General features: G+C 49.6%; 2 protein-coding genes across 2 annotated transcripts; both read left to right on the top strand.

Moving 5' to 3' along the window:
- Window positions 1-1,841: 1,841 nt before the first annotated feature.
- On the top strand, window positions 1,842-5,592 carry LOC136568032 (keratin, type II cytoskeletal 6B-like). Its single transcript, XM_066567875.1, has 9 exons — window positions 1,842-2,495; window positions 3,350-3,564; window positions 3,711-3,771; window positions 3,932-4,027; window positions 4,161-4,325; window positions 4,434-4,559; window positions 4,677-4,897; window positions 5,176-5,210; window positions 5,318-5,592. The coding sequence occupies exons 1-9, from the start codon at window positions 1,986-1,988 to the stop codon at window positions 5,590-5,592; spliced, it is 1,704 nt and encodes a 567-aa protein (XP_066423972.1). The 5' UTR covers window positions 1,842-1,985.
- A 12,048-nt stretch (window positions 5,593-17,640) lies between these two features.
- LOC136567830 (uncharacterized) lies at window positions 17,641-24,589 on the top strand. The gene is made up of 10 exons (XM_066567578.1): window positions 17,641-17,725; window positions 17,893-18,140; window positions 19,402-19,619; window positions 20,312-20,372; window positions 20,979-21,074; window positions 21,388-21,552; window positions 22,167-22,387; window positions 22,578-22,606; window positions 23,334-23,665; window positions 23,744-24,589. Exons 1-10 carry the CDS (start codon window positions 17,641-17,643, stop codon window positions 24,587-24,589), a joined length of 2,301 nt encoding a protein of 766 aa, XP_066423675.1.
- Window positions 24,590-24,794: the final 205 nt, after the last annotated feature.

Genomic DNA, 24,794 nt, shown 5'->3' with positions numbered 1-24,794 from the left:
CGAGTTTTACCTGGAGGAGACTCGGTTGACTCCAGGTTTGGAATAATCTGCACATCTTGTCTGAAGACGTCAGAGTGACTCAATCTGGGCGTCTTATCTGCAGGAGCTGAGTGTGGTCAGCACCCAGGCATCTGGCTGACTTTGCAGATCTTCCTCCTTGCTGTGGAACCTCCTCGTGGGATATTCCAGTGAAGTGCTGGTGCCTTCATACCATGGGTTTGGCAGCTGGGAGGGAGGCCAGGAGAAGGACAACCTGCTTTCTCCACCTAAACCCGAGCCACTCTGCAGCTGTCCCAGGCTGCTCGTCATGAGCAAATGAGCTGGGCTGCAGGATGGTCTGGAGAGCTTAAATGTCCATCTGGGAGATGACCATGGAGAAACCAGCCCGTCTTGACTGCACCTGCTTTTGGAAAGGAGGGTGTCCCCTCTGTGCTTTGGGGGTGCTGTCCATTCTCCAGCTGCAGGAACACACACCTGGGCAACCTTTGGCCAACCATGACTTGTGTCCCTCAAGGGTGGGACAATCCTTTGCCAACTGTTTAGTCCATTAAAGAGGGATAATCCTTGGTGACCTGTTGTGTACTTCAATTGCTGAATAACTGCTGGCAACAGTTGAGTCCCTAAGGGTGGGATAATCTTGGCCAACATTTGAATCCACGACAAGGGTAATGTCCCCTCCTTCCTCCCGTTCCACACAGTCTGTGGTTCCAGAAGCATCATCCCAGTGACAATCAATACAATTCATGTTTCTGATTCCTCCAGTGGCTTTTGGAAGTGTTTTCCTGAGCTGGTTTTCCAAAGTGTTTGCTGTGTCCATGGCCACCAGCTGATTCTAGGGATGCTTGCAAACCACATTTACCTGCCCAAATCTCTCCGGTATGATGATGAAAACTCAACACATGCAGCTGGGAAGTTTAAAAACAGGGTACTTTTTGAGTGCTGAAGTGCTTCAAGATATGTATTTCCCTTGACTTTTATTCATGATTTTAAGGAAATAAGAATGAAGGAAATGTTAGTGTTTTTTACCAATAAAATTAATAAATGTAACAAAAATATTTATTTGATTAGTGAGGCTCAGAAGGTACATTACAAGATGTCCTTCATGTGAGTGTCCAAACCCATTGCCGGGGAGCTGGTACATGAAATGAAACATTATTGTCAGTCATCATTACATCTACTGCCTGGAGCGTCCTTTCCATCCTCTGTGGCTTGACAATCCCTGTGGCCATTGGAAAAGCACAAGCAAAGAGTTGGACATCCTTGTTCTCTTGCTCTGGTGCTCAGAATCCCAGGACCTGATTGTCTCAGACTTTGTGGGACACATTTTGGAGGGAAAAATTCCACCTGATGCTCTTAGGAAGGAACTAAGCAGCTGCTTTCTGGTTAAAACAGAAACGCTGACCCATTAAATGTTAATGATGCAGCATTTTTCTACTTGGAAAGCCATTGGGAATTTTCTGCTTAACAAGGAGATGCGATGTGTGCTTGGGGGAATTGTGAAAGACTCATTCTACCTGGGTTTCACCAAAATCCTTGCCTGGTGTGGAGTGTCAGGCAAAAAATCTGGAGTCAGACAACCTGTGGAGTCGTTAGGAGCAGGCAGGGAAGTGGGAGGAGGGAAGAACATGACAACATCACTGTAAAATATATTTTTCCAGATGACATAAAGATATGGGAGTCCACTTACTCACAGAGACCTGCCTCGGTGCTCCTGCTTTTCCCTCTGCATGGTGAAGCGGATTTCTGGGTGGAGTCACCAATTTGGCAAAAAATCTGTTAACCGCACCAAGCTGATGAAGACAGTAAATTTGTTTCCTCTTCACGCCCAAGTTGTCCCAGCCCACCTCCAGGAGCAGATAAAAGGGAATGCCTGGAGCTGTGGAGCCAGAGAAGACTCTGAGCACTTCTCTCTGCCCTCAGCACCAGCTCAGCTCTGTGGATCTCCTCACCTTCCCCAGTTTGGGCTCTTTTGAGGAGAAGCAGCCATGTCTCGTCAGTCTGTCTGCAGAAGCTTCGGAGTTGGGAGCAAAAGGGGATTCAGCTCCTGCTCTGCTGTTGGTGGTGGCTTTGGAGGTGGCGGCCGGAGCAGGATCAGCTACAGCTCGTTCTCCACATCCAGGGGGATTGGAGGTGGCAGCGGACGCTGTGCAGGATTCAGCAGCCGGAGCCTCCACAACCTGGGTGGCAGCACAAGGATTTCCATGGGCAGCTCTTATGGCAGTGGCTACGGATGTAGAATTGGTGGCTTTGGTGGAGGATTTCCAGGAGGATTTGGTGGCATTGGAGGAGGTGTCATTGGTGGAGGAATGGGTGGCTTTTGTGGCCCCATCAGAGGTGGCCCCGGGTTCCCTGGAGGCATCCAGCCAGTGCAGGTGGACCCAACCCTCCTGCGGCCGGTCCACGTTGACATTGACCCTCAGATCCAGCAAGTGAAGTGCCAGGAGAAGGAGCAGATCAAGACTCTGAACAACCAGTTTGCCTCCTTCATCGACAAGGTGAGAGGTTGGAGCTGGATTTGCTTGGGAATGGGAAAACTGCAGAAATTCCTTAGGCTCTGGAGAAGGAAATAACAACCTCTCAGCTCAGTGTTGGGCTGTAATTGTTTCCATTCTGTTCCACCTGGTTTCCTCCTGAGGAAGTGTCAAAATTTAGCATGCATAGAGAAACTGAACAACTTTCTCCAGGTTTGGTGGATGCACACTGGTTTTCACTCCAGTGTAGACAGGGCAAAGGGATGGGGATATACTCAGTGACCAAAGTGTTTATTTAAGTCTGTCCTTTCTCTGGGATAATTTTTTTCTCAAGGAACTTAAAATCTAGGAATGAAATTAAAAAAAAAATTCCCAACCATTTCTTCATTCAGTTTAAGTGCAGATGAGCTCCCTTTAAATAATCTGAACTGGGAGAATGTTAGTTATAAGCGTGCTCTTTTGTCTTTTAAATATATGATGTGTATATGGAATAATTTCTGTCTGATAAGAGGAATGTTCTTGAATATGGAGACCACTGGGATGTCATTCACTGGTAGGTCAAAAAGGATCTGATGCTCCTGAAAATTAATGTCAAAAAATCCTGACTGGTATTGGAAATAATTTGTAGGATTGGAATGGAAGCATTTCAATAGCTGCCCCCAGAAAAAAAAAAAAAAAGAGAGCAGAAATACAGGAGGAGGAAAGAGGAATTTAACAATAATTGGGAAAAAAAGGAGAAAAAAGGGAGGAATTTTCCCCTTGGAAGCAGTGGGAAGGGTTTTGGGGATTGATTCCCATGGCCTTCCAAAGCTCCCTGGAGCTTTGAGCAGTGGGATGTCTCTCTGGTGAATGTCTCACACACCCTTTGTTGGCTGTAGGTCCGATTCCTGGAGCAGCAGAACAAGGTGCTCTCCACCAAGTGGGAGCTGCTCCAGCAGCAAGGGCCGTCAGGGCCCAGGAAGAACCTGGATGTGATCTTTGAGAACTACATCCAGAACCTGCGGAGGAGGCTGGACTCTCTGCTGGGGCAGCGGGGCCAGCTGGAATCGGAGCTGCAGAACATGAGGCAGTACGTGGAGGAGTTCAAAACCAAGTGAGTGCGGGGACAGATGGGGAGGGACGAGCGGGGAGAGCGGAGCTGATGAGGAGACCCCGTGAGTGGAGTGACCACTGCAGGTGAGCACCCCCAGGGGTCTCCGAGGGGGTCTCAGAGTCTCACTTTGTCCTGCCCCGCCACAGGTATGAGGAGGAGATCAACCGTCGCACGGCTGCTGAGAACGAGTTTGTGGTGCTGAAGAAGGTGAGTCTGGAAGACACCAGCAGGGATAGGGTGAGGGGGGACAGGAGGTAAAGACATGGGAAGGACTCAGCTCCAAGATGGGCAGATCCCAACAGGAAGAGCCAACAGCTCTTGTGCGATGAACGGAAGCTGTGGTCTAATTCTGAGATCTTTCCTTTAGGATGTGGACTGTGCATACATGACCAAAGTTGAGCTGGAAGCCAAGGTGGGAGCTCTGACAGACGAAATCAACTTCCTGAGGTGCATCTACGAGGAGGTAGGAGCTCTCTCTTCTCCCGGGGGACTGGTGTTGCAATGAGGAGGCCAAACATTGAGGTTGGATTGGGTGTCTGGGTGGATTTAGGCCTCCAGATGGTGGATGGTGCCTCTGACTCATGTCTTGGTTGCAGGAGCTGGCTCAGATGCAGACGATCAGCCGGGATCTGTCCGTGGTGGTGTCCATGGACAACAACCGGCACCTGGACCTGGACAGCATCATCGAGGAGGTCCGGCGCCAGTACGAGCAGATCGCTCAGAACAGCCGGGCTGAGGCCGAGGCCTGGTACCAGAGCCGGGTGAGTTGGGAAGGGCTCGAGGCTCCTGGGACAGCCCCCACTGTCTGAACCACCTGGGCTTTTGGTCAGCTTTGGTCCTGATGGGTGTCTTTGTCCCCACTTCTCCAGTACGAAGAGCTCCAGAGCACGGCCGGCCGGCATGGGGACAACCTCCGCAACACCAAGATTGAGATCCAGGAGCTGTCCAGGAATGTCCAGAGGCTGCGGACAGAGATTGAGAATGTGAAGAAGCAGGTGGGGGTTGGCCAGTGTCTCACGGGTTCCTTCTGTTTTCCCTCCTCTTTGTGCCATGAGGATACTCCAGTAGAGTGTGGGCAGAGGGAATTAGGAAATTTACTTTCTTCTCCCCAGAACCATCATCTGCAGTCAGCCATTGCTGAGGCTGAAGAGAGAGGGGAGATGGCCACCAAGGATGCCAGGAGAAAGCTGGAAGAACTGGAATGTGCTCTGAGCAAGGACAAGGAGGAGCTGGCTCGCCTGCTGAAGGAGTACCAGGAGCTGCTGAACATCAAGATCGCACTGGATGTTGAGATTGCCATGTACAGGAAGCTGCTGGAGGGAGAGGAGAACAGGTGAGACCTCCTACCATTGGCTGGGCCAGGGTTCTGTCTCCCCTTGGGTCAGATTCATCTTTAACCATCCCTCACAACACATTTAATATTAAAACTTGGTTACTTTCCTTTTTTCCTCCCAATTTTGACGCCAAAACAGAAACATGGTTCCCATGGGGAATACTTCTCAGGGGGCTTGATTGATCTTACATGAAACACGATATAAATGGAATATTTGGGGAAGAGTTTTGCTTCTGACTGTATTCAGATTTACAACTGATGTTCCTCTCCCAACACAGGCTCTGCTTAGAGAACCCCTCCAACGTGAATGTCTGTAAGTATTCTCACATTGTTTTCTCTGCCGAATTGCCTTTGTCCTTGGTTTTGTAAAGATTCCCAGGATGTTGCCTGGTGTTCAGTGAGCCTCTCCCTCTCTTCCAGCTGTGGTGGGCAGAACCACCGTGTGCGGAGGCAGATCTGGCAGCTTTGGAGCCAGCAATGGCCTGAGTGCAGGAGGAGTGTGCACGGTTGGTGGCGGGAACATCATTGGCGGCAGTTGTGGTGTGGGAGGAGGGATCCTCAGTGGAGGCTTCTCCTCCGGGAGCGGGAGGATGTGCAGCACTGCAGGTGGCAGCTTCATGGCCGGGGGAGGCTCCTCCTCTGTGCGGAGATGCGTCACCACCACGACGGTCAAATCCTCCGGGGTCAAATACTGAGCCCTCATCTCCATCCTCCCAGGGAAAGCAGCACCTTCCTCTTCCTCCCACCAGCAGCACAGCCCCTTCCATCCCCATCGGTATTCAGGAGGAAAGAAACTGTTTCTGGGGGAAATCTCCCTAAAGTGAGATTGAAATCAAGACACATCCCTCTGGCCCAGCCTGGCTCTCACTGAGCCCCACTGGGGTGAATCATCTCCCTTGTGGGTCCCCAGCCCTGCAGAGCTCCCCGGCGCTGCTGCACCAGCTGGGGAGTAGCCTGTGGAAAACCACTCTTTCCTGTCACTTTTTAAGGCCTGTGTTTCCCTTGCACCCCTGATGGGTCCCCCTCATCCTGCTCCAGCTGTGTCAGGAGCCCACATGAACAGAAGGAAGGAGATGATGCCCCATAGTCAGATTTAGGAGTGAGAAACAGGTGTCTGGAGTTGTCCATCTTCCCCAGGTGGAGTAATTTGACAGCTTTAATGTTTTATGGATCCTTTTCCCTCCTCTCCTTCCTGCCTGGAGTGTGTGGCCCTGTTGCCCCCCTCTGTCGTGTGAATCAGCTGCTTCCTGCTGGTGCCCTGGCCCAGGGTCATTCAGTACCAATAAAATGCAGAGATATGAAGATATTTTTGTGTTGTCTCATCACTTGATGCTCCCCAGCAGAGGAGAAACACGGGTTTGCCCTGGGCCAGAGTGATTGCAGGGCAAACACAAACTGAACTGAGAAAGAATTGAGAGCAGGCCTGAGAGAAGGACTTGGGGGTGCTGGTGGGTGAGAGCTGGACCTGCCGCAGCCCAGAGACGCACGAGCCTGGGCTGAAGCCCCAACATGAGCAGCGGCGGGGGGGCTGTTCTGCTCTGCTCAGGTGAGACCCCACCTGCAGAGCTGCTCCAGCCTTGGGGAAGGATGTGGAGCTACTGGAGAGAGTCCAGAGGAGGCCATGGAGCTGCTCCGAGGGCTGGAGCTCCTCTGGGGCCAGGCTGGAAGATCTGGGGGTGCTCACCTGCAGAGAAGAGAAAGGAGACCTTTAGACCTTTAAGTCCCTTCCAAGGGGCTCCAGGAGAGCTGGAGAGGGACTTGGAAAGGGGGTGATGGGACAAGAGGTCATGGCTTCAAAATGGAAAAGAGGAGAGTTAGATGAGATGTTGGGAAGGAATTCCTCCCTGTGAGAGCAGTGAGGCACTGGAATGGACTTCCATGAGATTGCCCCAACCCTGGAAGTGTCCAAGGCCAGGCTGGATGGGGCTTGGAGCAATCTGGGATAGTGGAAGGTGTTACTGCCCATAGCAGAAGGTGGAACAGCATGAGCTTTAAGATCCTGTCCGACCCAAACCCTTACATGATCCTATTCTGAGCTGATTTAGATGATCTTGCAGGAACGTCAAGGTGTTTCCTTGGGCATCACCCTGAGAACTAGGATTCATTATTCCCATTTAGGGCTTGGGCTTGGGTTGGAGGTGAGTGGGAGCTTTGAGCAACCTGGTCTAATGGAAGGTGTCCCTGCCCATTGTGGAATCCTCTGAATCCTCCCACTCAGGGAAATCCCCAGGGCCTTGCCTTGGAAGAATATATCACAGAATTTTCCCCACTTAGGCTGAAAGAGAGGACTCAGCCCATGGTGCTCTGCAGCACTACTGCCAATCTACATCAGATTGCCTCTCCCATTGGCCAGTTGACACTGCCCACTCCAATTATTCATTCCTCATTGCCCCTACAGGTTGCTGCCCTTGGCCCTGCCCTTTGCCCACCCCTGTGCCCTCAGGTCATTGGTCACTGACCCCACATTGGTCACTGACCCCACACTATTTTGTCTTCGTCTCTGATCCCTTTGGCGTGGTGGATGTAATAAACCTTGTCTGGAATACATCATGCAAAGGCCCTTCCTGTCTTTCTTCTCCTGAGCTGTCTGTGAGGTGTGTGTGTGTGCATGGACTGGAAATGGCTGTTCTTGGGGCCTTTCTCTGAGCAGCTTCTGAAGGAGAGGCCTCAAAGAAGGTTGCAGCATTTCTACCACCCTGGAACGCTGCACCAGCCCATGGCAGGGGCGGAACTGCATGGGCTTCATGTGATCATCTCATTCCAACTCCTGCCATGGAGGAGTCTCCAGTGGGGGGTTGGAGCCAGGGTGAGGAGGATAAATCGTCCCCAGGGCTGGCACAAGGATGAGCAGCACCCTCTGCCTGTCTGGCTGGGCTCTTACACCAGCTCCTGTGAGCGGTGGGAAGGTCTGACAACTCTGAGTGGACACAAATTACTCACAAAGAAAAAAAAAAAAAACAACAACAGTATGAAAGAGTAAGCCAGAGCCCAGAAACTGCCATCAGAACTCCAGGTTGCCTAGCCAGCTTAGTCATTAGCCCTCTCCAAATTACATCCCACTGCAACCAAATTAATTTGATTAATGCTTGACTGGATTCTTCTGTAGCTCTGGGAGGAGCAAGAGATGAATCAGCCCTGACTCCTCAGCGGTGTGTGTGTTACGGGGGGTGGGACCAGATGGGATTTAAGGTCCTTTCCTACTTCAGCCATTCCATGATTCTATGATTGATCTGGCACAGAAAAAAATATGGAAATGGACATCAATATTGTCAAGTCCTTATCATCTAAATGAGCAAAATAAGGAAGAAATGATTGTTTTCATTTGAACTAGTGTTACTTTCCTGCTGTTTTTCTTATTTACCCCCAAATTTCCTTCCAGTTCACCCTCCTGACTTCTGAAGGATGTTTACACCAGGCTGCAATGTGTCTTATCCTGCTGTTTGAGTCAAAAATAACATTTCTGATTCTAAAATTCATAAGTTGGGATGGGAAAGACCAAAAAGTCATAGCCCTCTTCTTTATCCCAGGGAAGAGTCTGAAATCATCTCCTTCTTCCTCATCCCAGGGAAGAGTTCAGGGACAGAAATATACCCAGGTGGTTCAAAGCCCAGGAATGTCCTGAGAACACCCTTGGGAAGGTGGCAGAGAGGACAGAGATCTCCAGCCTGTTGAAGCCCTGGGAGCCAAAGGTGCTGATGCCATCCTGCCAAAAAACACGGGATTTTTCTGAGTTCCCTGAGTTTTTCCTGGAGAGGAGCCAAGAGATGCCGGAGTTTATCATTCCCATCTGCTGCACTCATGAAAAAGGGAGTTGAAGGAAATTGCTCTAGTGCATCGTGTTGGGATGAAAGGGTTGGGATCCCCTTTGCCCGCTCAGTGGGGCACTGTGAGAGCTGCTGGATCCCATCCAGGGATGCCACAAAAGACACTGAGGGGCTGGAGCATGTCCAGAGACAGGAACAGAGCTGGGGAAGGGCTGGAGCACAAGGAGAAGGGTCTGGAGAGCTCCTGAGGAGCAGCTGAAGGAGATGTGGAGGCCTGGAAAAAATGAGGCTTTGTCGAGACCTTCTCACTCTCCAGAACTCCCTGAAAAGAGGGAGCCAGGTTGGGGTTGGAGGGCAGGGAAAAGTTACTGCTCCTCTGGGGTCAGGGCTGTGCAGGATCTTTTGCATTAGAACATGGGAAGAAACTGAATTGGTGCCGTGTTTTATGAGCTCCTTAGGAAGTTATCCCAAGTGGGATTTTATTGGCTGTAATTAGAGCTGGAATGAGTTTTTAATTGTTACTAATCACGTTTATGGTGGGAGGGCCTCGTGATCCACCATGTTTTTTCCCCAGGGTGGGTCATTGTGCAAACATGGAGGACACTCCCCCAGTTTGGGCTTGCTGGGGAGCAGGAAATATTTGCTTTTGTGAAAAGTACTGGTTTATCACCTGGGAGGAGACCACCCTCTGCATCCTCTAGACTGGGGGTTACCTGGCACACTTCTCCTGAGCAGCTGGAGTCCTTTGGGATCTTGAGGATGGGACATGGGAAGGAATTAAGGAGAAGAGAGTTTAAAGGAGGTTAAAATTTGGGATCAGCATCCTTTGGTCCCCTCTCTGCACTCAGCAACACCCCCAGTTCTGTCACCTTCAACTCGACTGGCCTAAAAACCAGCTCAGATGTGCACTAGAAAACCCTCTGACCTCCTCAAGAGAGACCAAAATCAGCAGCTTATGGAAACAGTGACAGCTACGGAGTATCTGGGCTTGGGAGGAGGTCTAAAACTCCTGTGGGCACATACATTGACAAAGGTACCTAAAGCTGTGCAACTTCCAAAGAAATTTAGCTAAGGGAAGCTCTTCCCTTTGCTTTCCACACTAGGCTCCTGATGTTTAATCCTGAATACTCCATCACTTCCTTTCCTGTTCTTTGGACCCTGCCTTGGATTCCTTGTGAGTGAATCCACTGCCAGGCTCCAGGGGTGACTTGTGCTGGGATCCAGAGGAATCTGTGTCCCAGAACATCATCTATGGCTGTGCAGAAAAATTTGGGTCTTTCATCTAATTAATATTCACCCCAGCTTTGCTTGGACAGGTTGAGCTGACATCTGAGCACTTTTCCTGCTGGACTTGGCCCCTATTGGATGTTGACCCTGCTCCTCTGAATAAAACAGCTGCTGCCACCCAGCCCCATGACCTGGATGAGCTGCTTGGGAATGTGGTGCCTCCCGCTCCCTCCCTGTTCCATCCAGGGCTGCCTCAGCTCCAGCTGGGACAGGTAGAGCCAGATTTGCACAACTTATGGCAACAGCATCATCCACACCTGCTGCTGACAGAGACCATTCCTCCTCTTCCTCCTCCCACCCATTGGGATGGTGGTGCTTCCTGAGCTTCATCTTCCTTCCACGCTCCCTAGTTCTGTCCTTGGAGCGGAATGATATTCCACAAGGTCTACAGGCAGGACCCCAAAACACACATTATATGACCAATTCTCTTGGAGCATGGGTTGAATCAATTCTACCTCTCCCGTGGCCTGGGGACTCAGCTGGTCTGGTGGGGGTGGACACAGCCACAAAATGTCACAAAATGTCACTGGAAGGTTTGGAGCCTGTGCAAGGGAAAGTTCTCTGACACAGCTGAATCTGACGGTGGCCTCCAGGTGCTGCTGTGACCCCTGAACCTGTCGTTGACCTCCAGACCCCTCTCACACACCTGAACCTGTCACTGTCCTCCAGGTCCTGATGTGAAACATCTGAATCTGTCATTGTCCTCCAGACCTTCTGACATACCTGAATCTGTTACTGTCCTCCATCCTGCTCTGACAACTGAACCTGACAGTGACCTCCAGGTGCTGCTCTGACACCAGAACCTGTCCCTGTCCTCCAGGTCGATGACAAATTTACTTTCCCATAAGTTATGGGTTAGGCTGAGACAGGAATTTTGGGTTGGGCCCAAACCCACCACCGCTCCAGGTCATGACTCCAGCAGACAATCAGGAGGAAGGTGACAGGAGAAGAGGTGGGTTGTGCCCATTTTTGTGATGGGTCTCTCTGGGCTGGGGGGTGGGGTCCTCTGCTGAGTATGATCCATTCAGGATTTGATTTGGGACCAGAATCAGCTGGAATGGGAAGTGCTCTGTGTGTCAGCCTTGGACAAGGACCTTCTGCTGGCCCTGGGGGGCCTTGGAGCTGCCTCCCTCCCTCCACCCCCACAAAACTTCTTACTGAATAAATTCTTCCATTTTTGGGCAGGCTCTGCAGGTGTTTGTGACCCCCTGGAGTAAAGATTGGGCTGGCAGCCAAGGAGTTCAGCCCTTCACCTGCATTGCTTTCCATGGGGCATCCTCTGGGAAATCCATTCCAGGGCCTAACCACACTTACAGGGAGGAATTTCTTCCCAATATCCCACCTAACCCTGACCTCTGGCAGTGGGAAGCCATTCCCCCTTGTTCTGGTACTCCAGACCTTGTCCCCAGTCCCTCTCCAGCTCTCCTGGAGCCCCTTGAGGCACTGGAAGGGGCTCCAGGGTCTCCTTTCCCTTCTCCTCTCCAGGTGAGAGCCCCCAGCTCTCCCCGCCTGGCTCCAGAGGGCCTCCAGCCTTTGGAGCAGCTCCATGGCCTCCTCTGGACTCACTCCAGCATCTCGTCATCCTCCCTGTGTTGAGCAACAGTCTCAGGCTCATGGTGGAATTGTTAGGATTCTCCTGATCAAGGCCAGGAGTTGGACTTGATGATCCCTGTCTGTCCCTTCCAGAACTCTAGATATTTCGGGATTCTATACCTGTTGAAGCTCTTAAACTGGCCTTCCCCACCCCACCCTCAGGCCTTTCCCTCCCTGGGCAGGAGATTTCCTCTGGAACCATCATGGTTTTGGTGCTTTTTGTGCAGCTTTACCTTTTCTGCACCTGCCTCGTTGTCCTGCGGCCGCTCCTTCTGCTGCTGCAGAGGCAATCACAGCCATTTGGATCCATCAAGAGAGGGATTTACTCAATTGATCGCAAAGTCTGACCTTGATTGGGCTAATTATGAGCTTGTAGTCCAGCCCAGGTGGAGCTGGGTGTAGTCACCCTCCTGCTGCTGATGGGAGAGCAGCACCGGACCCACTGTTGGTAATCACCTTGTTTACCGGATTTGGAACATCTGCCAGAATTAACTCCAGCTGCTTCAACTTCCTGTGGGACAGGATGTGATTAAAATCATCCTCAACTCACACAGCAGCTTCTGAAGCTGCTGAACACTCTCAGACTCTTCTTTACCTTGGGGACCAAGTGAAGAGGTTCCCGAGGTTTCAAACACCTGGAGAGGCCATTCCTGAGACCTCTGATTGTTGGGTCACCTGGAGATCCTCATCAATATCCTGCCCTAATAGAAATGAAAATAAATTTATATCATGACCAACATGCCCATGGACCATTTTTCTGCTGAAAAACATGTGCACATAGAAAAAAAAATCTCACGTCTCCCTGTGTTTTTGACCTGGAGTTCAACCCAGTTTCCTCCTCCTCCTCTTCTTTTTTTTTTTTTTTTCTTATTTTAATCTTTTTTTTCTCTGCAGGTTGTACTTTCCTCCTCCACCTCCTCCTTCTGAAACCCTTTGGAGATTTTATCTCTGCCTTGTTCCAGCACCTCCCGCCCGAGCCCGAGGGCATCATCTGTGTGTGGAGGCACCCGGACACGCTCAGCCTGTTGGAGATCTCAAGGATCAGAGGCTGATACTTGGCATTTGCCAATTAAGCAAAAAAATTAATGAGCTTGTCCTTCGTCCACTCGCCACTATTGTTAATAATAAGAGCAATAGAAAAATGACTTCAGTGTATTCACAAATCATATTAAATTTAATTAATAAACTTTCACATTATTGTCAGGGAAAGAGGAGATTAACTGATATAATAAAAAGGATATCATAATTATGTTGTTATTTTCTGAATTGGTGATTTAATATCAAGGGTGTTATTGAGGACATTATTGTCTTACCTTCCTGTCAACCACAAGTCACGAACCATTTATTAAAAGAGATTAAAAGAGCCATCAGGCCCTTGTTAAGAGGATCACAAATTAAAGTCAGGTTTTGGGTCGTTGGTCCCTAAATGAGCCTCACCAGAGACCCCCTCCCTCAGGGACAACGCCAGGACTGTCTGACCCTGGAGGTGATGACCTCCCTTCCCTCTCTTGGTGGAATCCACTCTGGAAGCTCCCTCTAGCCTTCTCAAAGTCAAAATTCCAGTTCAAAGTTCTTACCAGGGCATTTCACCTTTTTTTTCTGCAAAAATTACCATGTTTTTGGCATTTCCCTTCCTGCCTTTGCTGAGCACGGCGAGAGGTTGTGGCCAGTCCCTGCAGAAATGTTTCTGGCTCTAGGGAAGCTCTTCCTGCTCTTTGAGGGCTTTCCAGCCCTTCCCACACTGATCTCCTTTGCTTCCCTTGCTCTCATTGGATCTTGGACTCGATTCCAACCTCTACCAGGTTATTCCCTGCTGCCCCAGAGATCCTGATCTCCACTTCACCTTCTCGTGTCCTCCTTCCCCTCCAAATAAAATTCCTCTGTGGTAGCAGAGTCGTTCCTCCTGCTCTGGAATTCTGTGATCCCCCAGCTGCTTCCTTCCATTCGTGTTTGGGAGCAGCTCATGTTGGAGTAGCCCAGTGATGGGTCCTGTTCCTCCTTACCTGTCCTGTCTGGAGCACCCAGCACTGCTCCTTTCCCTCCCTGCACTCCCTGCCCTGGATCCCACAATTCCAACAGCGTTTCCATCAAACACTGCTGTTCAGCAAAGGCGAAGGAAGATATCCCCCACCAAAGTCATTCCCAACCCCTTGAGCTCTGCCTGTCTGCACAGGACAAATCCCTCCCATCTAGAGCCTTCCAGACACCCTCCAGTTAGTTTTCTCACCAGAAAACTTCACTATTTATCACAAAGTGTTGAGAATTCATAGAATTCTAAAAATTTCCTGATAGAGGGGTTTTTTCCTGTGGTTTAATAGCAACTTCCAGTCTCACCCAGCTCTAGGTCTGTGTGAGGGAAACTCTATCTGGTCTCCCTGTCCCCTAAAGGATGAATGTGGGATGCACTTTGGATTATCTGTATCATTAGGACAAATATATATTCTTGCAGCTGGGAAACCTCAGGCTGAAAATAGGATAGACTTTGGGAGAGTATCAACATTTCACCTCTTGTTCTGCATAAAACACAAGGTTTTTTGACATTTCTCTCCTTTTTTTTTTCCTTCTCCAAGTCCTTGCTGCCTTCGCTGACCACAGGGAGAGTTTGTGGTTATTCCAGGGAGGGAGAGGGGGAGAAAAGGAAAGTCTGTGGGCTACAGGCATTTTCATGAGTGTGTCTGTGTCATTCCAGCCCCAGTTCCAAGTGACTGAGGGCCCTAATTATGCAGGAACTTTGGCAGCTGGAGATCAAGATCTCTCTTGTGCTCACTTATCTTCTTCATTCGGGCAGTTATTAAATTTAAATACTGTATTTCTTCATGTGCTACTGTATGGCTCTGGCATACTTCTTGAATAGTCAGAAGTGTGTTGATATCCTTATTTATGCACTCTTTTCTGCCAGTGGGGCTTGCAAAAATACTTCATTTGTATTTAGGATCTGGTTTTCCAAGACACTCTCAGGATTTTAGTAATTTTAGGTTTTGTGTTTTCCGTAGTTCTTTTTTCCCCCCTTTTCTTTTAGTTCTTTCTATTTTCTGAAGAGTTTATGGCTGCCTCATCTGGAGGTGCTCAAGAACAGGTTGGATGGGGCTTGGAGCGATCTGGTCTGGTGGAAGGGAAACCCTGGAGCCCCTTCCAGGGCCTTAAGAGGCTCTAGGAGAGCTGGAGAGGGACTGGGGACAAGAGCCTGGAGAGAAAAGACAAGGGGGAATGGCTTCCCACTGCCAGAGGACAGGGATAGATGCAATATTGGGAAGAAATTCCTCCCAGAGGGGGTGGTGAGGCCCTGGAATGGATTTCCCAGAGGATGTTCCATTCCTGGAAGTGTCCAAGGCCAAGATGGACAGGGCTTGGAGCTCCCTGGGATAATGGAAGGTGTCCCTGCCCATGGCAGAACTGGATGAGCTTTAAGGTCCCTCCCAACCATTCCATGACCTTATTTTGAGCTGATTTAGATGGTCCTGTGGGAATGTTGAGGCGTCTCCTTGAGCATCAGACTGAGAACTGGGATTTATTAGTCCATTTTAGGGTTTGAGTTGAAGGTGGACAGAAGTGGATGAGGGTGATGGAGTTTGGCAGGTTGTGCTCAAAAATCTCCAGTTTGGGTCTGTCTTTAAATTTCTGGATGTTTCCAACATGTCCATCCTGGTGCTCTTCTGGTTCCCTCATTGTCCACAAAAAGTCACACCCATGTCACTGTCTCAGAGTCTTTTCCAGGTGGGAGGAACTTTCCTACCTTCCCCACCTGCCCCAGGTACTGCTTTGGATGGGCAGGACAACACAGGGCCCTCAGTCCCTGCTCCAACAGCTGCACAAGGTGCCCAGGCAGGCAATTTTAATGGATCAAGTTTTGGGATGCAATTTAAACTTATCCTTAAAATCCCAAGACAAAGAGCCAGGTTGACCCTGTGGTTGTAACACCCTGGTCCAATGAAAATCCATCTCCCTGGGACGGATGATGGATGAACCTGTGATCCCTTTGTCCCAGCTGTGTCAGAAAGAAGAGGGAATGACAGGAAGCTCCCCTTTCATCCACAGGATGCGTAGACATCTCTTGGGATGCATCCCTGCTTCTGGAGCCAGCTTGACAGGTCCAGGTGTGGTTGGGATGTGCTGCCAAGGCTGATCCGGTGTCAGCTGCGATCACAACAGCTGCCCACACTCTGGGTTACGGCACGTGGGGTGGGATGGCTGCTCTCTTTGCTTGGGCTCTGGGCTCCAGCTGCTACAGAAAGCTCAGAATTCACACCTGGTTCACTTCAGCTGCTGCACAGGGCAGGATTTTGGGATGGGCTGTCTCTCACAGGTGTTCCACTCTCTGGGGTCACAACACTTCCTTCCATGATCCATGGGGATTACCTGGAGTGTTGCCCAGTGCAGCTCTGGAATGAGGCACTTGCAAAGTGGGAAGAGGAGGGGTGGAGAGGGGAATCACACTGGAGCCAGCACCAGCCCTTTTGAATCACAGAATCATTTAGGTTGGGATCATCAGGTCCAATGATTTCCTTGGCACTGCCAAGGCCACCACGGACTGTGTCCCCAAGTGCCACATCTGCACATTTCTTGGACACTTCCAGGGATGAGGACTCCACCCCTGGGTAGCTGTGCTGGGGCTAGACAATCTTTTCCAGGAAGGAATTTCCCCCTATTTCCAACCTAAACCTGGCACCATTTGAGGCCATATCATCTCATTCTGTCACTCATAACCTGGGAGAAGAGTCAGACCCCACCTGGCTCCAACCTTTCCAGTCTTCTTTGGGAATTCCCTCCCCTCTCCCCTTCTCTTAAAATACTGGTAATTGCACCATTTTTAAATGTTCATCGTAATTAATTCCTGCAGGAGACAGAATTCTCAATCCAAGTCAGAATTTTTTACAGGTTTATAAAAAGGGGGAAATCAGCTGGAAATATGGTTGAATTTCTTCAGGAAATGTTGATAATGAGTAAAATTTAATTACAAAACTAGCACAAAAGGGAGATCTGAGATACCAGTTTGGCTTTTCCTGGTGTAAGGTGAGGTAGGGGATTTTGGTAGGGAAAAGTGGATTTCTCAGCTGTTTTCCTGGAAAACACTGTGTTTCCAGGTGAGAAAAGTGTCTGAGCATCCAAAGTCTTGTCCACCTTGAGATATTCCAGCTGTTTTAATAACCTCCAGCTACAACCCCCTAATTTAGGGAGTTTATGAGGCACTTTCCAAATGGAGCCAGGATTGCACAGCCCTGACCACAGAACCTCTATGTGTAGTGGATTCTCAGCCTGGTTTCGTCCAGCTCCTTTGGGAGGAAGAGAATCCTGCCAGGTGATGTCCAGCTCCTCCTAAAGTCATGTAAGGGTCAGAGAGGAGGTTCTACCCGTGGGGATGTGGTTCCAGAAGTGGTTTTGGAGGAACTATATCTTGGTTATTTTTCAAGAAATTAACCCAGGCTGGAGCCTCCAAGTGGTGCTGCCAGCAGTGGGATTTGGCTCCCAAATGCTTTTCCCTCTGTCCATAGCCACTAAATGCTGGAGAGGTCAAGTCTGGCACAGAGATGGGGAGAGGGATGGATCCTCCCTGTGAGAAGCAAAAGTTGCTCCTGGGAAATTCTGAGAAAGAGAGAAGGACAAGAATGGGAAACAAAGGGTGCAGCAGGTGCTCCTGGTGATGTAGTGAAGGGTCAGACAACCCCAAGGACCATCAAAGTCCTGTGCCCCTAAAAATACCAAAAGAGGTGGGGAAATATGGGAGAGAATGAGCTGTGGGGATGAGCAGGGGTAACTGTAATTACGGATGGAGGTTAATGAGATAAGGACATCCGTCAGCAAAGCTCATGAGTCAGGCAGGATTTGGGGAATTTCATAACTGCCCCACTGGTGCTGGTGTTTATCTGACCTCTCTGGGCAGCCATTAATTGCTGCCTGATGAACCAAACCCAATAACAACATTAGAGACCTGCTAATTACTACGGAATGGAGATGAGCTCCTCCAGAACGTATAAAGGAGAACTTCCATACTCCTCTGGAGTAGCTGAGGATCCTTCATTCTCATTTCTCCTCCTGTTTTACCAACTTCTACATCAGCTCTCCCACCTGGAAGTGCTGCCATGAGACGATATTTCTCCGGATATGGGGACGGGAGTTTCAGTTCTTCTTCTGCTCATTGTGGGACCTTGGGTGGTGGAGATGGGAGATTCGGAGGGTTTGGGCATGGGTATGGCAGCAGGAGCCTCCACAACCTTGGAGGGTTCAGGAATGTCTATACTGGTGGAGGCTACGGAGGAGAAGGAGTAAGATATGGGAGATGCCTTGGGTTTGGTGGCTGGAGACAGGCTGAGAGGGGCTTTGGTGGACGAGGATGTTTTGTGGGAGGTTTTCAAGTTGGTGGCACCTACAGAGGAGGTTCAGGCAGGGAGGTACTCAGAGGAGGCCTTGGCACAGGGGTGCAAGGGGCTGGGCAGGGATTGGGACAGGCTGGAGTTCTCCGAGGCATTGGGGAAGTCCATGTGGACACCAACCTGCTGAGGCCAATACGGCTCCAGGTGGACCCTGAGTTCCAGCGAGTGCGCTCGGATGAGAGGGAGCAGATCAAAGCTCTCAACAACAAATTTGCTTCATTCATCGAGAAGGTGAGTCCTGTCTCTGTACTGTTATCTGGAAAGGGGGAGGTGTAAGGTAGGAGTGAGTCATGGGGACACCTTCATGTTCCATCTTCTCCCCTCAAAAAATCCCAGCACTGGCTGAATTCCCAATGGTGCTGTGAAGCTCACAATGGGTTCCTGTAAACGTTGCTCTGTGAATCACTTTTTGCCTTGGGGTAAAGATCTCAGAGTTGTCTTTTGTGGCAGGACAGTAAATTGCCGAGATGTCACCAGCACATAGACTCACTCTTCTTTTGAGGAAAGGGGTTTCTGGGAATATCTATTCCTATATTCTGGTGCCTGGAGGTTGCTGATGCCAGCAGAAAAAGTGGGTGAGGGACAGACATCTTGATGAGTTAGTATTTTTTTTCTCAAGCAAAGCCAAACCTTGCAAGAACAGGCTGTTTTAGTGCCTTTCTTGCAGGGGTTTGTACTTACCAGAAATTGCAAGTGAATTCAATTTCTCTGAATTATTAAACAAATCACTTCTTGGTTTGGAAGCCCTGCCCTCTACTAGATGGTCAATCTTCAGCTTTTTCATTACTTTCTATCTCTCCAGTTTTGTCTTCTCTTCTGCATCTACTCAAACCAGCCACAAAAGCTCTTCCATCCTGCTGGTATCTGGGAGCTGTGTCTGTCTCTGCTTCTCTCTTTTACATGTTTACTTCAGGGTTTCCTATTTCACTGGACAGGATGTGTTGGTTAAACTGAGGAGATTTAAGATTCCATAGTCCTGAAAAATTAGCATGTCTGTGACTCTTCTTTCCCTCCTAAACTTTTGGGTGTCCAGGTTATCACCTGGTCAATATTATAGAAATCGTGGAGTGATTTGGGTTGAGAGCGACCTTAAAGCTCATCCAGTTCTGCCATAGGCAGGAACACATTCTACTAGACCACTCTGCTCCATGCCCCATCCAACCTGGCCTTGGACACTTCCAGGAAAGGAGCATCCTCTGGGAAATCCATTCCAGGGCCTCACCACCCCCTCTGGGAGGAATTTCTTCCCAATATTGCATCTATCCCTGTCCTCTGGCAGTGGGAAGCCATTCCCCCTTGTCTTTTCTCTCCAGGCTCTTGTCCCCAGTCCCTCTCCAGCTCTCCTGGAGGCCCTTTAGGCCCTGGAAGGGGCTCCAGGGTCTCCTTTCCCTTCTCTTCTCCAGGTGAGCACCTCCAGCTCTCCCAGCCTGTCTCCATGGCAGAGATGCCCACTGGAGACATGCAGCCCCTCTGGATCTGCTTCACCTTCCAGGTTCAATGTCTGGAGCGGCAGAATCAGGCACTCTTGGCCAAGTGGGAACTTCTGCAGCAGCAAAGCTCTGGCCCTGAGGAGAGCAGGAACATCAACAACTTCTTCCAGGCCTACATCACCAACCTGCAGCGGCAGCTCGAGACGCTCCAGAGCCAGAAGGAGCAGCTGGATCCTGAGGCCTACAACATGCTCCGGCTTGTTGAGGATTATAAAAACAGGTGAATAGTCACAAATCTGGGAAAACAGGTGCTAGGATTTTCCTAGGTGATGCTCATTGTGCCCTTGGATGGCAAAGCTCAACTTTGCATCTGCAGGACTTTGGAGTTTCTTAGCCCTGCTCTGCTTCAGGTGCATTATGGGGCTTGACTTTACTGCTGGAGGAGTTTGGTAAGGGTTGAACTCCCAAAAATGAGAGGAAAACCAAAGTTTGTGATGATCTCTTCCATGCTTTTTCCTTCCCAGACTCTTCCTTTTCTTTCTTCCCCCTAGCAGTGAGTGACCCAAGATTCCACTCGCGGGGCCCTGGTGGGAAGGGACAGAGCTGAGCTTGGAGTCAAGTTGGGAAGAGTTGTCACCTTTTCTGGCTTAGATAATTTATGCCCACCCACAGATCTGAAAAATGGAAAGTTTAGTTCAGAATTACTAAATTTAGAAGTGATCTGTATTGACCCCGTTTTTTGGGCTGTTTTAGTGCCTCTTTTTGCAGAGGAGAAAATTTCTGGCACTTGCCAGAAATTGTAATTAAAGTAAAATGAAAACTCAACACATTCAGTCTTTGGTTGATTCTATTGTTTACTGGTCCACCTGACCTAACAATTAATATCAATAATTAAAGGTAATGGATAGATTAATTAAATAGATTAATTAATAATAGATAAGAGATCATAATCTAACTCCTTCTGTCCCCCAGATTCGAGGATGAGATCAACAACCGCACATCCAAGGAGGAGGAGTTTGTGGAGCTTAAAAAGGTGAATTAACCTGAGATCCTGAGCAAATCAAAGCCTTAGAAATAAAAGCATATCTGGATGGTTGCCAAGGTTCTCAAAAGCTGAAGTTTTTATTGAGCTTTGTCTAATTTTAACCAAAATAAATGAATACCAGAACAAGACTGAGGATGGATTATTTCATCTAGAGAATGAATCAGTCCTTTGTAGGACAAATATCTAAAAAGTGCTGGTTTTTCCCTATTCACTCAATCCCAATCCAGGTGGAATATTGTCGTTAAGTTAAATAATATCTGTAGATGGCTTAGAAAAATAAAACTATCTGTGAAGAGAAAATTTAGGCAACTTTTTACTAGAAGTATGAATAAAAATTGTGTTTAGCCATTTCTCATGTTCCCCAGGAATGGATTTATTGCTGCAGCTGTGATACTCATTTCCCAGCCAATTTTTTAATCTTAAATGCTTTCCCTTTGTTCCTCTTGCTTTTCAAATGAAATCTGAGATCTCTAGGCCACTATTTGATCCCAGGAATGAAGGCTTTATGGAAATATCCCAAGAATTGCACTTCAGTGGAGCATTTGGGTCAACAACATGCAAATATATTACAATATTTTTTGGGTTTTTTTACAGGAACTGGATAGTGCCTACATGGGAAAAATGGAGTTTGATGTCCGAGTGGATATCCTGAGGCAGGAGCTGGAGTTCCTCCGGTGTTTATACGAAGCTGTGAGTGATTCAAATCTTACCCTCAGGTCTTGAAGGACACACCTTCTGGAGATTCCCAGAAATTTTGTTTGAGTGGGATTTTTTGGCTTGGAGAATTAATTATCCTTGGCCTTTTGTGAGTGAAAAAGGGTCTGGTGTGTCCCAAAGGCTAGAAGACCTTGCAAATTACAAGTGCTGGGGGTACAGTGGTACCTGGGGGCTGCAGGTGGAGAAATTCCAGTGGGAAATTGGCCACAAGGTCCCATTTTTTCCTCATAAAGACCTGGACTGACCACAAGGACTGTTAAAATCCCTAATCTGGTTTTCCCTGCAGGAGCTGTCCCAGCTGCAAACGGTTGTTGAGAACGTTGACGTTGTTCTGTCCATGGACAACCACAGGGACTTGAACATGGATGGGATCATCGAGGAGGTCAGGCGGGAATACGAGGGGATAGCCCACAGGAGCACGGCTGAAGTGGATGCCATGTACCGGGGCAGGGTGAGTGCACACCAGGGAAACAGGAATACAAATCTCCTCATTGGAAAAGAAGCCAAAAATGTGTTGTGTCCTCTTCCCATCAGTACCAGGACCTGCAGAACATGTGGGTGAGTCAACAAGAGCAGCTGAGGAACAGTCACCAGGAAATCCAGGAACTTGCCAGGCACATCCAACGACTCCAACCAGAAATTGAAATCGCAAGGAAAAGGGTAAAGCTGATACTTTCCAGCCTGACTAAATGGCTTAAGCCCCTTTTCAATGGGATCTCAGTGCAGTATGTAGCAGCCAGTTGTTTGGAGGCAAACGTAGGGATGGAGTTTTCTCTTCCAATTGAAGCCGATTTAGATTTTTGGGACCTATATTGGGGTTTAATTGCGTTTATTTACCCAGCCCACTGTATTTTTGCTGTTCTGTCACTGAGAAAAGCCTTTTGATTTCCAAGGAATGGCAGGAGGGTGTGAAAATTATGGGACTTGGGGGTTTTCCTGTGCTGGGATAGGAGTTGGACTTGATGATTCCTGTGGTTCCCTCCTGATAATGGATATTCCATGATTCTGTTATAAAATCCTCCCCACAGATGGGACATGGTCATGTTCCCTTTGTTCCTTCTGCAGAATTCCAGCCTCCAGGACTCCATTAAAGATGCTGAGCACCGTGGGAGCTCAGCCGTCAGGGATGGCCAGGAAAAGCTAGAGGAGCTGGAAAATGCCCTCCAACAGGCCAAGGATGACCTTTCTCAGCTTGTCCGTGATTACCAGGAGCTCCTGAATGTGAAGCTGGGCCTGGACATTGAGATCGCCATGTATCGCTCACTCCTCGAGGAGGAGGAGAACAGGTTGGGGCAAAATCCATCCTGGGTGAAACACCCAGACAAAGCAGCATGTCCATGGATCTGTCACTGGGATCTCTGGGATGCACTGGCCCTGGGAGGAGTCGCCTTTCTGCAGATCACTGATAAAGCCTAACCTGAATTTTAATTCTGGTTTTATTGGCTGCCTTACCTCAATGTCACTTTTCCTCCACAGGATCCAGGAAGGATCACCAGCCACGATCTGTGAGTATCCCAAGGATTTTCTCAGGGTTTTTCACAGGAAACTCTTCCTACTTTGTGGTCTTGACACCATTGGAACAAACTATCCCGGTTCCCATCTTAATTTAGGAAAGGATGCAAAGGAGAGTTTGTGAACACACATTAATGTAACAAGTGGCTTTAGAATTATTGGCTAATTCCTAATAAATTTGGAGGAAATGGGAAATACTGCCTTTAACCCATAGGTCTGTTTGATGCAGGGCAGAAGGGAAGGAAATAAAAACTTGTCCTAAAATTCGTGGGAAAATTGAGGAAGCTGAAGGAGAGAGAAAAACAGTTTTGGCCTTTGTAAAGAATAGGCTGCACTGAGTGTTCATGGGTGAAATAAGACATAAATGATGTTTAAAAAAAATCTAAAAATCACAGAAAAATGAGAAAATATTCCACAGGTTGATGTCTACTCAGGGAGATTCTTGTTGGCCCCTTCAAAGATAAGTCCATGACCACCAGGGTAGGAAGGATGATGCTTAAATCAGCCCCGCTCAGAATTTTTTGGGGTAAAACGAATAAATTAAATGTAATTTCCATTTCTTCCAGGTGTCATTGACCACAGTGCCAGAGTTTCCGGAGTCTTTGGAGGCATAAAAAGTGGGAAGGGTATAATGAGTTCCAGTGGTAGCAGTGGGAGCAGAACGAAAGGGCCAGTCACTGGAGGGGGAAAAGGTGGAAGCTCTGGAGGGTGGGGATCCAGCTCTGGTGGTGGTGGTTCCATCTCTGGAGGCGGAAAAGGTGGAAGCTCAGGAGGGTGGGGATCCAGCTCTGGTGGTGGTGGTTCTATCTCTGGAGGCGGAAAAGGCTCAGGATCTGGAGGAGGAGGAAGCTCAGGCAGTGGAGGCTCCATCTGTGGAGGAGGAGGAAGTTCAGGCAGTGGAGGCTCCATGTCCAAGGGAGGCAGCAGCTGTGGAGGGTGGGGTTCCAGCTCTGGTGGTGGTGGTTCCATGTCTGGAGGCGGAAAAGGCTCAGGATCTGGAGGAGGAAGCTCAGGCAGTGGAGGCTCCATCTGTGGTGGAGGAGGAAGTTCAGGTGGTGGAGGCTCCATGTCCAAGGGAGGCATGAGCTCTGGAGGGTGGGGATCCAGCTCTGGTTCCATGTCTGGAGGAGGAAAAGGCTCAGGATCTGGAGGAGGAGGAAGCTCAGGCAGTGGAGGCTCCATCTGTGGTGGAGGAGGAAGTTCAGGTGGTGGAGGCTCCATGTCCAAGGGAGGCAGCAGCTCTGGAGGGTGGGGATCCAGCTCTGGTGGTGGTGGTTCCATGTCTGGAGGCGGAAAAGGCTCAGGATCTGGAGGAGGAGGAAGCTCAGGCAGTGGAGGCTCGATCTGTGGTGGAGGAGGAAGCTCTGGCAGTGGAGGCTCCATGTCCAAGGGAGGCAGCAGCTCTGGAGGGTGGGGATCCAGCTCTGGTTCCATGTCTGGAGGAGGAAAAGGCTCAGGATCTGGAGGAGGAGGAAGCTCAGGCAGTGGAGGCTCCATCTGTGGAGGAGGAGGAAGTTCAGGTGGTGGAGGCTCCATGTCCAAGGGAGGCAGCAGCTCTGGAGGGTGGGGATCCAGCTCTGGTTCCATGTCTGGAGGCGGAAAAGGCTCAGGATCTGGAGGAGGAAGCTCAGGCAGTGGAGGCTCCATGTCAAAGGGAGGCAGCAGCTCTGGAGGGTGGGGATCTAGCTCTGGTTCCATGTCTGGAGGAGGAAAAGGCTCAGGATCTGGAGGAGGAGGAAGCTCAGGCAGTGGAGGCTCCATCTGTGGAGGAGGAGGAAGTTCAGGTGGTGGAGGCTCCATGTCCAAGGGAGGCAGCAGTTCTGGAGGGTGGGGTTCCAGCTCTGGTGGTGGTGGTTCCATGTCTGGAGGCGGAAAAGGCTCAGGATCTGGAGGAGGAAGCTCAGGCAGTGGAGGCTCCATCTGTGGAGGAGGAGGAAGTTCAGGTGGTGGAGGCTCCATGTCCAAGGGAGGCATGAGCTCTGGAGGGTGGGGATCCAGCTCTGGTGGTGGTGGTTCCATGTCTGGAGGAGGAAAAGGCTCAGGATCTGGAGGAGGAAGCTCAGGCAGTGGTGGTTCCATGTCCGGAGGTGGGCAGAGCTCCGGTGGTCACGGATCTGGCTCTGGCAGTGGCAGCTGCAGCCCCCAAAGTGGGGGGATGAGCTCTGGAGGTGGGAGCAGTTC

The sequence above is a fragment of the Molothrus aeneus genome, chromosome 30 (genome assembly GCF_037042795.1).
Source record: "Molothrus aeneus isolate 106 chromosome 30, BPBGC_Maene_1.0, whole genome shotgun sequence".
In the NCBI taxonomy this organism is placed as follows: Eukaryota; Metazoa; Chordata; class Aves; order Passeriformes; family Icteridae; genus Molothrus; species Molothrus aeneus.
The sequence above is the reverse complement of the archived record's forward strand: the minus strand, read 5'-3'. Positions and strand labels throughout refer to the sequence as shown.

Coding starts and splice junctions, on each gene's coding strand:
- LOC136568032 (XM_066567875.1), top strand. CDS start 1,986: ATGTCTCGTCAGTCTGTCTGCAGAAGCTTCGGAGTTGGGAGCAAAAGG. Junction 3,565..3,710: donor GTGGAGGAGTTCAAAACCAA/GTGAGTGCGGGG, acceptor GCCCCGCCACAG/GTATGAGGAGGAGATCAACC. Junction 4,898..5,175: donor CTGGAGGGAGAGGAGAACAG/GTGAGACCTCCT, acceptor CTCCCAACACAG/GCTCTGCTTAGAGAACCCCT.
- LOC136567830 (XM_066567578.1), top strand. CDS start 17,641: ATGGGGACGGGAGTTTCAGTTCTTCTTCTGCTCATTGTGGGACCTTGG. Junction 21,553..22,166: donor ATGCCATGTACCGGGGCAGG/GTGAGTGCACAC, acceptor TTCCTTCTGCAG/AATTCCAGCCTCCAGGACTC. Junction 22,607..23,333: donor AGGATCACCAGCCACGATCT/GTGAGTATCCCA, acceptor GTGGGGATCCAG/CTCTGGTGGTGGTGGTTCCA.